The sequence below is a fragment of the Bactrocera dorsalis genome, chromosome 5 (genome assembly GCF_023373825.1).
Source record: "Bactrocera dorsalis isolate Fly_Bdor chromosome 5, ASM2337382v1, whole genome shotgun sequence".
Taxonomy (NCBI): Eukaryota; Metazoa; Arthropoda; class Insecta; order Diptera; family Tephritidae; genus Bactrocera; species Bactrocera dorsalis.
The window spans coordinates 47,237,223-47,251,437 of NC_064307.1; the positions used below are offsets into that span (position 1 = coordinate 47,237,223).

The 14,215-nt window shown below is 34.1% G+C and overlaps 1 protein-coding gene across 4 annotated transcripts in view; it reads left to right on the forward strand.

The window, feature by feature from the left end:
- LOC105224278 (dual specificity protein phosphatase 15) overlaps window positions 1-7,136 on the forward strand; it is a 227,321-nt gene extending 220,185 nt beyond the window's left edge. For 3 of the 4 annotated variants that reach the window (XM_049458474.1, XM_049458475.1, XM_011202318.4), the window contains 5 exons: window positions 3,450-3,569; window positions 4,125-4,241; window positions 4,309-4,759; window positions 5,411-6,365; window positions 6,431-7,136. In XM_049458474.1, coding sequence (XP_049314431.1) covers window positions 3,549-3,569; window positions 4,125-4,241; window positions 4,309-4,759; window positions 5,411-6,365; window positions 6,431-6,467 — 1,581 coding nt within the window. In that variant the 5' untranslated portion in view covers window positions 3,450-3,548 and the 3' untranslated portion in view covers window positions 6,468-7,136. Of the gene's footprint in view, window positions 1-3,449; window positions 3,570-3,721; window positions 4,048-4,124; window positions 4,242-4,308; window positions 4,760-5,410; window positions 6,366-6,430 lie in introns of those variants that run through there. The other variant, XM_011202319.4, reaches the window with a different exon arrangement.
- The last annotated feature ends 7,079 nt before the right edge of the window (window positions 7,137-14,215 follow it).

The window sequence follows — 14,215 nt, forward strand, 5'->3', positions numbered from 1 at the left end:
TTCCATTGGAATAGTTGTGATGACCTCAAGATGCCGATATATGCGAGAGCTATCCATCTTCAGTAGTTTCTTTGGTTCCTCAAAGGACTTTTTCAAGTGAAATTCGTCGATTTCAGGTCAGCTTTAATAGCCAAGCTGATATCCGGACTGATGTGTGTGAGATATATTTCACTCTTACACCTTTGCTAGATCCTGGCCGAACTTCTGTTTCCATTTATCAAATTTATGGATATACAGGTTGAAGCGTCTTAGAAATGGTAATGATTTTGTGAATATTTATCTCGAGGAAATACCCTCGAGGGTTCACAGCGAGATGCGCGAATTCGGAACCGGGACCGAACTGAGTTGTTGCGTGGTGGTTTTAGAACCTTTAACCTCAATACCAGAGAAGTTGGCATTTTATCGAGTTAAAGAATAAACGTTTAGTGAAGATTACAAATTGACTATACTGGATAAATACCGTTACTCTCTTGAAATATTGTACCGTTGCTCTATTTCGAGTTAATATGGCAGTACCTTGTGGAATCGCAAACAAATTACATTTTTTGACAGTTTTTAGTGAATTTTCATTGGTAGCCTCGGCAGTTCACACTCGCCTTTTGTCTCAGTAGCAACTCATAACGGTATGTCAAGCGTACAATGCAGTGATCGTCCCCACTTTTGGCACACATGTTGGCCTTTAAATTAGCCACACAAACGCACACACATCCACGTATGTATAAGCGCGCCAATACCCCACACTGCGTAGAGGCGTTACAGCAGCCTGAGTTAGCGCCTGAAACTATGCCACTATGAAAGCAAGGTTATGGTGGCTCTAAAGAAAACTGTCAACAAACTGTTGAGTCAGCTCAGCCAACACACATGAATACTTGTGCCTGTTATACCTTCTAATCTATAATGTGCATAATGTCAGCGGAAAAGGGCGCCTTAATGTAGGCTACCATTTGGCCTTTTTGTTTATGTGCATCGGGGAGCAAGCAATCCTGCCTACCAGTCACTTGGTAATAATGAAACTAAGCCCATAGACAATAAATATATGCAACTGAAAAGTAAAAAAGAACACAACAACAACGATCACAACAAAATAAAGGTTAGCGCATAGGAGCTGCTCTTTGCCTTAAGCGGGCTATCAACAGCATTGTCTGCGGCCTTTGCGCGCCAATAAGTATGCTATGCCGAAATAAAACCGGCGGCTTGCCAAGTCCTGTTAGACTTTCAATTTTATTGTACCAGTTGTACTTGTTATTACTCGTTTTGTTGCAACGCTGTGCTTGCACAGCCCGGCATTGCTCGGTCGCATACAATTCTCGTTGATTTCGTAGCTCTGGTACCGGCCATGCCAGGCTCCTTGTACACATTTCATTTAACTGTTGCCAAATTATTTTGTGATTGCATATTTTCGGGCGATTGCGCCATAACAAGTTGTAGTGCTGCATTTTCAAGGTGAGGCAGGCGGGCAAGCGCGCGACACAGGCGTACATTGTGGCACAATGACGTCATCGTAACGACGACCATGGCAGTTAGCGAGCGCACAACACGAGCAATTTCAATAAATTCAAGTGACATTCATGTGACAATCACATAAAGTGTGCATACTTTTTGGCGCTGCCGGGTAGATGTGGTTTGACATAAAATACATTGTTTTCCTATTTTCCAAACAGGAAATTTACAAAACTCACACAGTGCAAATAGCGCTTTGATTTATACTCGCACCATGTGTGACCAGTGTGTCTCTTCGGCTGTTTAAACTTTGATTTCCGCGCCATTGGCGCCAATATGTAGGCCTCTAAATTTAAGTGTCCGTCATTTGTTAGGAAAAATTTGAAAATAGAAAATAAAAGCAAGCACAAAATATGTGTGACAGCTTTGACGCCGCAAAATTGTGGACACAGCTCGACTTTTTAATGGTCAAATTTAAAAGACAATCGTAACTACTAAACATTTGCATACATTTTGGCGTATAACACTTATGACGATGTTAACATAACCGAGTTGAGGGTATAGTCGAGTTTACAACAGCGCGCCAGTAGATCTTGTTTTTCACTCTTTGGCGCCAATTGAAGATTCCAAGCGAAGCCAGGTCCTTCTTCACCGGAGTAGAGGTTTTCCTCTTCCTCCGCTTCCCTCGGCGGGTACTGCGTGGAATACTTTCAGAGCTGGAATGCTTTCGTGCATTCAAACGACATGACCCAGCCAGCGTAGCCGCTATCTTTTAGTTCGCTGATGGAGGATTGCACCGCGATCTAGGGTCTATTGTGCCCACCTGTCATCGTATATCTCGTACAGCTCATCGTCCCATCGCAACGCAACTCGCAACGTCGACTCATCAGTTGTTGTCATCGCCATGCCTCTGCACCATATAGGGGTCGGGAATAATATATAGAGTTTGGTCTTTGTTCATCGAGAAGGGACTTTACTTCTCAATTGCCTACTCAGTTCGAAGTAGCGACTATAGCAATAGTTATTCTGCGTTGGATTTCGATGATGACATTGTTGTTGGTGTTAAAACTGGTTCCAAGATAGACAAAATTACCTATGACTTCAAAGTTATGACTGTCAACAGTGTCATGGGAGCGAAGTCGTGAGGGTGATGATAACGGCAGATATTTCATTTTATCCTCGTTCACAACCAAACCCATACGCTTCGCTTCCTTATCCTGTCGGGAGAATGCAGAACTGTCAATATCAATGTGCGTCGATCTAACTTTCACCCGCCGCTTTGCTGTTCTTCAGACGGATAACTGCTATTCAAACTTCTTCATGACCGGTCCATCGTCATCGATTAGGGAATCGGGTTCACCATCTCCAGGCCATTCAGCAGGCTGGAGAAGTGCTCCCTCTATACTTTCAGTATACTCTGGACATGAGTCACTAAATCACCTCTGGGCGTTCTGAAAGTGTATACGGTATACTTCAGTGAAGAATTAAAAACCTCTGCTCCAATTAATGGTATTTATAACTCAATTTACTTAACAATTCTCGTACCCAGGATAATTTGGCTTTCGTGACTGGAAAGGTCCCGGTTTTAGACACGGACCACATCTAAAGCAAGATTATTTTGAAAATTCTTCGATTTCACAAGTGCTCTTTGTTTCTAAAAGAGTTTGAAATAGTATGAATATAGAAGAGAGCTTTAAGACTCTTTCCGACTTATCGTAGGTGTTTCATGGGTACCTTTAAAACCAGTCCACTTTTGACTGTTTAATTTCTGGCAACCACGCATATACATACATACATATGTATGTACATATGAAGCATTAAATTTGGTAAGATAAGTAAATTTTTTCTCCAAACATTTCTCCTCACAACACTTTGTCTGTTGTTATTTCAAATTTAATCAATAATTGTATCTTCATTTCTTTTCGATTAAAAATTTTTAAGTTGAATAAGAATTGCAAAATAATAAATTTTAATTATTTTTTTTTTCCAATTTGTTTTCTTTCTTGCAGTTGGTCTTACTTCTGCACTGAGAAATACATTTTGAACACAACAAAATCTTTTGTAATTGCAACGTGATTGGTTAGTGGACAAAAATTAAATGAGGCAACATGGGAAATGGCATGAACAAGGTGAGTCTGAGCTGTGATTAAAACTTTTAATTGCTTCTATTGTGCGAGTTCTTAGACTTACTGCGTGTTTTGTTGCACATTTTGTTGTTGTACTGTTAAAAATTCTGAAACTGAATTGACAAATGCGGACGGACTCTGCAAATTTGTTGTGTCGTCCAATATACGTTTTTTTGCGGCTTCAGCGCCATCTGTCAAATGCATACAGAAACTAATAAGAACGTACGTTCTTAGAAACTCAACATAGAAGGTTGTTATTAATTATGGCTCAACACAGGGGAAATGTAAATAAATCTCAGCTGTTCCACTGCAAGCCAATTGCAGTTGTCAAGGCAACTAGCAACAACAAACGTTAATTAGCGAGTTCAGAATGCATAGCAAACATCTTAGAAGGTCTTCAAAAATAAACTTCTTTGTTTAAAATGTTAATTTCGATTACTTGACGCAGCTTTAAGGCAACATGGATTGGCATATGAATTTGGCAAGCAACTACAACACGTTTTTCTGCAGCCTTTAGCTGCCATCAATAACTAACATAACTCATTTTTATACTTTCAGGTGTTGCCCGGGCTCTATGTTGGCAATTATCGAGACTCGAAGGATCAGCAGCAGCTGGACAAGCATCAGATTACACACATTATAGCCATACACGATAGCCCAAGGCGCTTGCTGCCGGTAAGCGTCCAAAAAAGTATACATGTTATAGCACAATTATTACTCAATCCCAATTTTTCTTTTTCAGGACAAACACTATCTGTGCGTGATGGCTGCCGATACACCTGATCAGAATCTCTCGCAGTATTTTTCCGTTTGTAATGATTTCATTCATGCTGCGCGTCTCCGGGAAGGCAATGTGCTGATACATTGCCTGGCCGGTATGTCACGCTCCGTTACTGTGGCGGTGGCGTACATAATGACCGCCACCAATTTGAGCTGGAAGGAAGCTCTGAAAGTAGTGCGCGCTGGACGCGCTGTTGCCAATCCGAATATCGGCTTCCAGACCCAGCTGCAGGAATTCGAAATGTATCGTTTGATGGAGGAGCGCAGACGTTTGCGTGAACGTTTTCCCTCAACAGCGCTGGAACATTTGGATCGCTCAAAGTGCTCAGCAGCGTTGGATAACTATCAGGAACTCCTGCAGAATCGTGACATTTGTGAGGGAAATTGTACACGCGGTGAAAAGTGCCCGACAGGTGCGATGATGGTATTACCATTGAGTGGGGAAATTAGTGATTTAAATGGGGGACAAGCAGCTGCAAGTGGCAGCAACGCAAACAGAGATAAAAATGTAGCCTATATGATCTCATTTGCGGCAGAAAAGTGGGAAATCCTATCTGTAGATAATAGTGGTTTGAAGAAAGGTGGCGATGAGGATGATGATGAGGATGAGGTCAAGCCACTAGAAAACCTACCGGTCGAAGATGCGCCTGTAAAGGAGCGTGGAGAAATTCTAAGCAAGGAGAGCGATGATGATGATGATTCGAATGAGATATGCTTTGAAGATAACCAAACGGGGCAACAGTTAATGGAAAATGTTTTGTATTTTCATCCAATAGAAGAAAATCAAGTGCCGATTGTTTCACCCGCAATCGTCGAAAAAACGTTACCCGAATCAACTAATTTAGGCGCAATTGAAAACGCACAAAATAAAAGTACTATTGATATATGAAAAGAAGTTGAAAAAATGTGAAAAATCAAAATTTTTTAAATTAAATAAATTATACTCCAACCAGTCCTGTAGAACGCGGTTGCATGAAGTCAACGAAATTATTTTTTATGTATTTTAAAGTAGCTTTCTCTCCTCCTATAAGATGTTACCTATACTCTTACCTTTTCTAATGCAGGTGTCTGCAACATGGATCCCTCGAAGGGTCTATTCCGTCGTCGTCCCTCTTCCGCGTCGACGCGTTCACGTCTTCGCGGTCAGCCATCCACTTCTAGTGCTTCAGCATCGCCTTCGATATCCGCTGCTGGCCTCGCCAATGTAATCGCCACAAATGTGGCTCAATCGTGTCCGACTTCGCCAAGTCATTCGCCGGCCACACGTCGTTCGCTGGGCACACAGAAAATACCTGAAGATGAGGAGGCACAAAACCCACCCATACAAACGACAACTACCACAACAACAGCGCAAATAAACAACGCAACCACGACGACCACCAACAACAGTAACACGACCACCACGTCTAACACGAATACTACTACCAACACCACCACCGCAGCGTTGTCGCCGCTGATAGCGACAGCGAGTAGTTCAAAAGAGGCGGCCGAATACGCGGCCGCCATCAACGATGCGAAACGTGAAAGAGAAGCTCTGCACAAGTCACCGCCAGCTGCACGCATGCGCAATCCACGTGTGAACAGCGCTGGCAGTCGTTTGATAAGCGGTTCAGCAAAGGCGCGCGCCGCCGCATCTGCTACAGTGGCAGCCCAGCAGCAGCAGGATGAAATGGTGAAGTGCACCACAACTAGAAACGGTGGCGTTGCTGTGAGTGGCAACAATGGGCAAGCACAACTACAGCGCAGCGCCAGCACAGTAAGCGATCTAACGGTGCGTCCGTACAGCAGTCCGGCAGGTTTACATGCGTACACGGGCAAAGTGCCCGGCTCTGTGCCATCGTCCGTCCATGGCTCGCGCGTAGACCTTCGCGATCCGGATAAGGGTTCGGCAATTTATTTGGGTTGCTCGGCACCACGCAATTCGACATTGTCGCTGTCTTCACGCACCTCTTCGGGCAGTTCGGCGCCACCGTCGCCGGTGCGCACGCCGCCAGTGAGCCCGCGGCACGGCATAAGAAGGTAGAACTCAGATACTGTAGATAGGTATTTGTAAGCACCTCTTAACATAATTCTACTCATTTTAGGGCTGCTACTGTGGTGAAAAAGCAACAGCAAAGGTGAAACAGCTGCAAAGCCTGATAATGGCCCGCGGTAACGAACATTGCTGGAGCAATCAAAATGCACTACTTTTCCTCGGCAAAAGTGACACGATAAAAAGCGAGTTCTCACGAGCTACTTTCGCTAATTTTTGACGTACTAATTGCGGGCTCGCAACCGCAAAGAAAGCTAACTGTTTTTGTATAGGTTCCTTCAATTTGGTAGACTGTTTAGGATCATTGTTTTTAAATTGTCAAATGTTCAAAACATTGGTACACTGTTAGTTGACAATTGCTAGGGTAACCAGCAGCATTTTCCCGCGCTTAGCTTACACTTGGCATAGAATCTTCAAAAACTCAAAGCAATTACTTACGTAGTACTATGGACATAAGAACTTAGCAAATATAGTTTTTTTTACAGTACGAAACTACTAATTAATTTACTGTTATATGCATGTAACTAAGATAGAAGCTTGCGAAACTGTGAAATTGTGAAAACAAAAAATGAAGAAAAATGCAATTATTCATGAAAAACATCGTTCAGAACCGATTGAACACGAAATTGAAATATTTTATGTGATAAAATTAATTCAAGTTAAGAAAAAAATTAAAAGAGTGCAAATAAAAATAAATTAAAATTAAAAAACAAAACAAAGTTATGTACATAAATTAAGAAAGTGAGAAATTAGATATAAGCAATAAAAACAAATTAAGAAAGTGAGAAATTAGATATAAGCAATTTAATAAAAAACAATAAATAATATTTAGAAATAAATTAAAAAAAAATAAATTTAACATAATGTTAATTATAAAAAAAATTAATCAATTATTTTGATTTTAAAGTAAAAAATAATTATTTCAATTATTTATAACAAAATCAAATTGAGAAAATGAAACAGGTAAAACATAATACCAAAAAATACATATTACAACAACAATAAAAAATAAATAAAAAATGAAAATAATTTAAAAAAAAAAATAATTTGTTAACAATAAAACATAAATAATTAACAAGTATTCTAAAACGGGATTTGAACTAAATAAACCGTAATTGCACTCTAATTTAATATGAACTCAAAAATTATAAAACTGTCAAAATAAATAATAAAAAAATTTAATTATAAAAAATATATACATTTGTATATGATAAAAAATATACAAAGTAAAAAATTATAAACTAAATTTTTAAACTAAAATGACTTTAATTCAAATGGTATGAAAAAAACAAAATAAATTATTTTACGTATAAAATATAATGCGATAAAATTACATAAAATTAAATTATATTCTTGAAAAAAAGGAAAAACAGAAAATAATAGCAAACAAAATTAATAAATATAATAAAATTAATTTTTTTATAAATAAGAAATATTGATGATAGATTGATAAATAAAAGAAAATATTAATGTAAATTCTAACTTTCAAAACTAATTTCATTTAGAATTCAAAACAAATATTATTTTTAATTAAATATTATTTGTAAATATTTATTTAAGGTCAATAAATTACATAAAATTTATTTCAAAATAATAAAAGCAATCATATTCTACAAAGGAAAACAGTACACTTAAAATGTATGCTTTGAATATAATATTTTTATAAAATTTAATTATGCTTTAATTAAATTATAGATTTACTTTTAAATTTTTCATATATTTTTTTATTTCGATTTTTTTTAATTATTTTTTTTTAATATTTTTATTTGATTTCCAAATTTAAGTACTATATATTCAAATCATATATTCTATATAACTATACAGTGTTTAAATTTAGTGAAATAACCGAAATGCAAATTTAGTATCAAAAAAGGTAAACAAAATCACTTAAAATAATACAATTTAATATAAAAAAAAATAAATCTATCGAAATTTTATAAACTATTTCGTTAGTTGCTTGTTCGAATATTTAAGTGAAAAAAAAAAAAATTTTAACAATGAAAGTTATAATTTAAATTAAGTTGCATAAAATGTGTTGAAAGCTACAACTAAATAAAAAATATAGAATAAGTAAAGTAATATATTAATTAAACATACAAATTAATGGAAATGTTTACATAACCGAAGAGAGTAAATTACACGAAATACACTGTAAAAAATATATATTTTAGTGCAAAATCTAACATTAGTTGTTCATTACCACCTTTCTTAGTGACCTGTGACTCACCGTCTGTACCTACGAAGGTAACACATTTAACCGCTATGGTTAAAATGTACCGTTACTTCAAAGAAATACAAAATAATATATTTTTATTTTACAAAATACATTTTTTATTTTCCATATATGCTATTTGAAACCAAAAAAAAACATAAATTTTTTAAATTTAATAAAAAATTAAATCAAAAATGTATAATTCATAATTTTTTATGTATAAGAATTGAAAAGGGTTAAATAATATTAAACGAAAAGGCAACAATACGAATACTTTCGTGTGTATTCAAGGATGGCTACCTTACATCTTTAAAGTATGACTGCCTTATACCCGAAATCGCTACCGTCACTACTTAACGTGAATATATTTTCCAGGAGTCCACTACTTACTCGAAAAAACATATGAAATTCCACACACATCGCATAATTGAATATATTTTAAAGTGAAAATGGAAAATAAAAATCAAGAAAATACCTAAATACACACTATGTACATTAAAAACGCATAAGTCTAATTTAGTGTTTCTTAAGTTTTTAAAATGAAACAAAAAAGTAAAAAAATTAAAATATAGTGCTCGAAACAAAGTGCATTGCAGACACGAAATATATATTTTACGGTAAATGTATATGTATGTATTATATAATGAATTGCAAAATCAACATTGTTGTAATTTTTTGTATGAACTGCAAAGAAATCCATATAAATATATACAGAAAGGTTCAATCAATCATATATGATCATTTACCATTTGTATGTATGTTCATAAAAACCGTTAAATGTTGTTAGCTTAGTTGTTAATTGAAAATTGTTAAAAAGATTTTATACCCATATATATAACTGTAGTACAAAGTTGCTAAAAAATATTTGTACACACAGATTTATAAATATACACACTGTTAATTACTTGTATGTATGTATGTATTGAAATCGCCTATGTATTTGTTAAAGTTATTTGAAAGCAATGTAGCTTATTAGTTAAGGAAATATTGACAATGAAGTAATATTTGAGCAAAAAAAAGGCAAAATAATGCCTTACCAGCTGAGCGAACAGTGGGACTTAATATAAAAATTATAGTGGAACTTAATCTAGAAACTGCTATAGTTGAACGGATCCGAAGTAACTGGGTTATAGGAGACACGTTAGTTAAATGGATCCGTTTTTGTCGTGGTTTGTAATATTAATACGATAACGTTCCCAAAAACTTTTTGAAAGTGTATTTTGCTGCATAAAATCAGCAAAAACATTTAATATCTGGTCAAAAGCGATCGATTTTTAGTTTGATATTTAGTCACAATTATTGATTATGATATCTCTATCTGGCTAAACACCATTAATTGACGAAAATAATATTCTTTAAACAAATTTAAACGATCTTTCGATGCCTTGAGAATAGAATAGCCACATGCTTGGCTACTTCTAAGCTTTCGATCTCTTTTCCTTTTATAATATGCATTCAGCCGAGATTAATGGAGTAATTGACGTTTGAACGTTTTATAAAAGTCTTAGGCACTACAAAGAACGCTTTATATAAATAAAAAACAAGTAGATTTATTAGGAACGAATTTCAAATTTGAGCCTTTATAAAGCTCCAAAAGTTAACGTTCCACAATCTATATATATAATCTTCTTTTAAAGGGCAATCCAATTCGAGGTACCCTACTTTTGTAAGGAACAAACAGAAATTTCAAATTTAATGGAGAATGTTTACTTGTATTATCATTCGAAAGGACATTCATTGGCATTTATTTTTTGAAGATTATCTCTTTCAAAAGTTGGACGCCTGAGATGGTCCATCCGTTGAGTTCAATTTTCGGTGACTTGCTTGAGTATTTCGACTGATAACTGGCGAATGATACGGGTGATGTTTTGTTTCAAGGCTGGAGTTGAAGCGGGATTGTCCCCATAGACATTAGACTTTGCATATGCCCACAGGAAAGAGTCTAACGGTGTGATATCACACGATCTTAATGGCCTATCGAACGGCCGAAAAGTGAAATTATCTGCTCACTGAAGTGTTCTCTCCATAAATCCATTGATTGATGCGAAGTGTGGGAAGAGAACAAAATGACATGACAGCTTGACACGTGTGATTTCGCAAAAACGGCTATTAAAAAATACTACTTGGATCACCCGTTATTTCATTCTCGATCATGGTGAGAATAAAGTTTCAGTTGACTAATTTTAGTCCAGTGAGAGTTGGATGCATTACTCTTCATTATCACTAAAATTATTTTTACCAAGTGAACGTATTCATCTCATGTCAATTTCTGGTAATAAAATTATAGGCAAAAGCACTTACCGCTAGTAGTTCGCTCTAAAATTGCTGGGCGAATATTATTGCTTGTATTAAAAAAAAAAGAGTTTAAAATCTACGGTGGCGTGCGTTAAAATATAGTTTCTAAATTTAGTTAAATTTTAATAAATAATTTTAAAATACTAAGGTGTAAGTTTTGGTTGATATTTTTGAAAAAAAATCTACACATAAGGCACTCTTATGCTTTCGGCTCTAATTCGAAATTAATTTCCAATGTACGCCACTGTACATTGAAGAAACCTTTAAACTACTTCGTTTAAGCGCTTTTTTGAGTCGAAAGGGATATGCAAGTCGAGCAACAATAGCTTACTGATTCTATTGCCATGAACGCCACTGTATAAAGAAGTAAATTTCAGTACAGCATCGTTGTTAAAATTTTGTACGCTTAATTGAAATTACAACAAAAAAATCAATATATAAACTGAATTGAGAAAATTCGTAAGATCACCGCGATTGCATTAAAATGTTAGTATGTATGTATGTAAAACCAAATAATTAACAAAATTTAAGCTTTTTATAAAAAAATGTTGTCCCCAAAAATGGGAAAGTTACAGAAAACATATATATATATATATATATATGTATATGTATAGCACATAGCGGATATTTATTTGCATACACATACATATATAGTAAATTAAAAGATAAGTAAATTTGTAGCTTTTAGCGGAGCGGCAGAGAGCGCAATTATTTATAAATATTTGCAGCGTAGTTTTTTATATTGAGAGCAACAATGAAGCGAAAAAAAGAAAAAATTAGCACATTTTTACTAAAGTTGAAAGTATGTATGCAAAAGCACATACACAAATATACCCTATACAATTAAGCAGCAAGCATTAACTGAGGCAAAGTAAAATATTTTGCATTTGGTTTCAAGTTAAACGTAAAAAAGCAGAAAAAGATTTAATTGAATTTTTAAAAACAAGGATTTGCGGCTAATTAATAACTAATTAAATATATAAAATATAACCACATATTTAACTAAAATGTATTTATGAAGAAAGAAGCACTCAAATGTTAATGTGTGCTGGTAACACAATCTCTTCACTAATTATTAAAAAAAGAGAAAAAGGGAGTGTAGTAAGAAGTGATGATTATACCATAATTTTAAAGCTACTTAATAATTTCGTAATTTAAATTTATTAACTTTAAATTTGAATTATTTGATTATATTTCGTCAAATTTTATGTTTCCCTTTTTAACAATTTCCAAATCTGCTTGTATACATACATACATATATTTCAGCACAAAAGATAATTGAATTGAAAATTTCGCAGAATTGGAATTAAATTGATGTGAAATTTTGGCACATATGTCATTGATAGTGATACCGATCTAGAAAAAAATATTTCGAAGAATGAGTTTTCGCCCAAAATTTAAAATATTTAAGTTTTTCTATTTTTTGCCCACAGTAGTATGGTCTGTATTGAACCCTTTATCATACATAGACATAGTACTCTTTTTTAAACTATGAAAATCTTTTTCATGTTGAAAATTAGTTGAAACAGTCTTTCTCTGTCAGCTGTTAAACCTAACAATTTTATTCACAGAACCTCTAAAACCAGAAACTTATCGGGCAACGCAGTTATCGCCAAAATTTTTCATGTGTGATCCACAATGTTCCGTAACAACCATATAAACTTTCCGAAAATAAGAATGTTCAAATATTAGTTGACTCGCGACTTTTTTAAAGGTTCTGAACTGAAAGTTAAAGTCATTAACTTATATTAATCAAATTATAATAATCAAAATCGAAATTAAGGAAGTGTTATAAAACAAGAACATAATTTTACTCCCGTTTAAAAAAATTCGACCTTCAAATACTCACATTCTTCATTCAATTTCAAGAGAATTGATACCAAAAATTGTACTTCGCACTCACAAAGCGAAAATAATCTACTTGTATATCGTTGATTGCTGAGCTCAAAGGGTCAGAACAAGAATTATTATTTCCCTTAACTTTAATTTACTTAGTAACCTTTGATTGCCGCTAGCTTCCGTAAGGTTTATTATTTTGTCAAATAATTAACTACTTATTACTCCGCAGCAATCAAATAATTTTTATTTTTCTATTTTATTTAAACATTAGCTAAATTATGGCCTTTGAATACAAAAATATCATTAAAAAAATCATAAAATCACTTTTTCTGCTATAAACCTAACTGTATAATCAAATTAATGCACCTCAAAGCTTTAAAACTATAATTAATACTTAATAATTAAATATTTAATTAACTAACTGTACTTTTAATAAAATTCTTTGCATACAAATCAAGCAATAAAATCGTGAGAGAAAGTAAAATTAAATAATAAATATATATATGAACATATCGCTGATAAAGATATGATGACCTGAGCAACAAAAACTTACATATAAACAACTTTAAATATAAACTGTTAAAAAAACGGCTAAAATAGTTAAAAAGATTTAAAACGCATATATAAACTGTTAACTAATGAAATAAAAGGAAATTAAAGTCAAGTTATATAATACCTGTGTGTAATAAAAGCTAAGCAACGCAATGTAAAGAGGGCTTACGCTTAATATGCAAATGAAGTTACAACCGTACATTTCGAAACACCCTATACGATAGAGTTTTCTTAAATGACAATTTGACAAAACACCTATGTACACACATACATATATATATTCATATACACGAGTGTATTCGAAAATTCATTAATGGCGGGAGTAACTATTGTTTGCAAATAAACTTGGAAAATTTGAAACTGAAATATATATTTCAAGAAAATATTAATAAATTCATTGTTTTACTTTAGGCGCTGGTGAGTTACAAAAAAAATTAATCAATTTCGATACGATTTATGTTATTTAAATAAGTAAGTCTAGTTCATTTTAAATTATATCACATTTTGTTTCTAATTTTGTGCTAAAAAACCTAAATTAATTTTATTTTGAGGTAAAAGTGGTTTTTAAGACTCTTTAATACAATTAAATTTTTTATTTATTTATTATAAAAAACTATTAAGGTAATTTTGGTCTCAGTTTTATCTTGTTTCGGAAATATTCGCGAAGACTAAGCCTTTAAAATCGATTGAGTGATAAATACAAACAATTCTTTTTAATTATGCTGTCGCCTGAAAGCCCATTTTGATAAATTCTGCCGAGTGGAAAACCTTTGGGATATAAATCTAGAGTCATTTCAATTGGATTGAGTACTCTTGATTGAGGATAATTGAGTGCTCTTTCGCTTCGTATTTCCCCTTCGAAACAACGATATCAAGGCTTCTGTTCAACAATACACTTTCATTAATTTTTGGCGTTTTAAGAAATGTCTACACTACGAG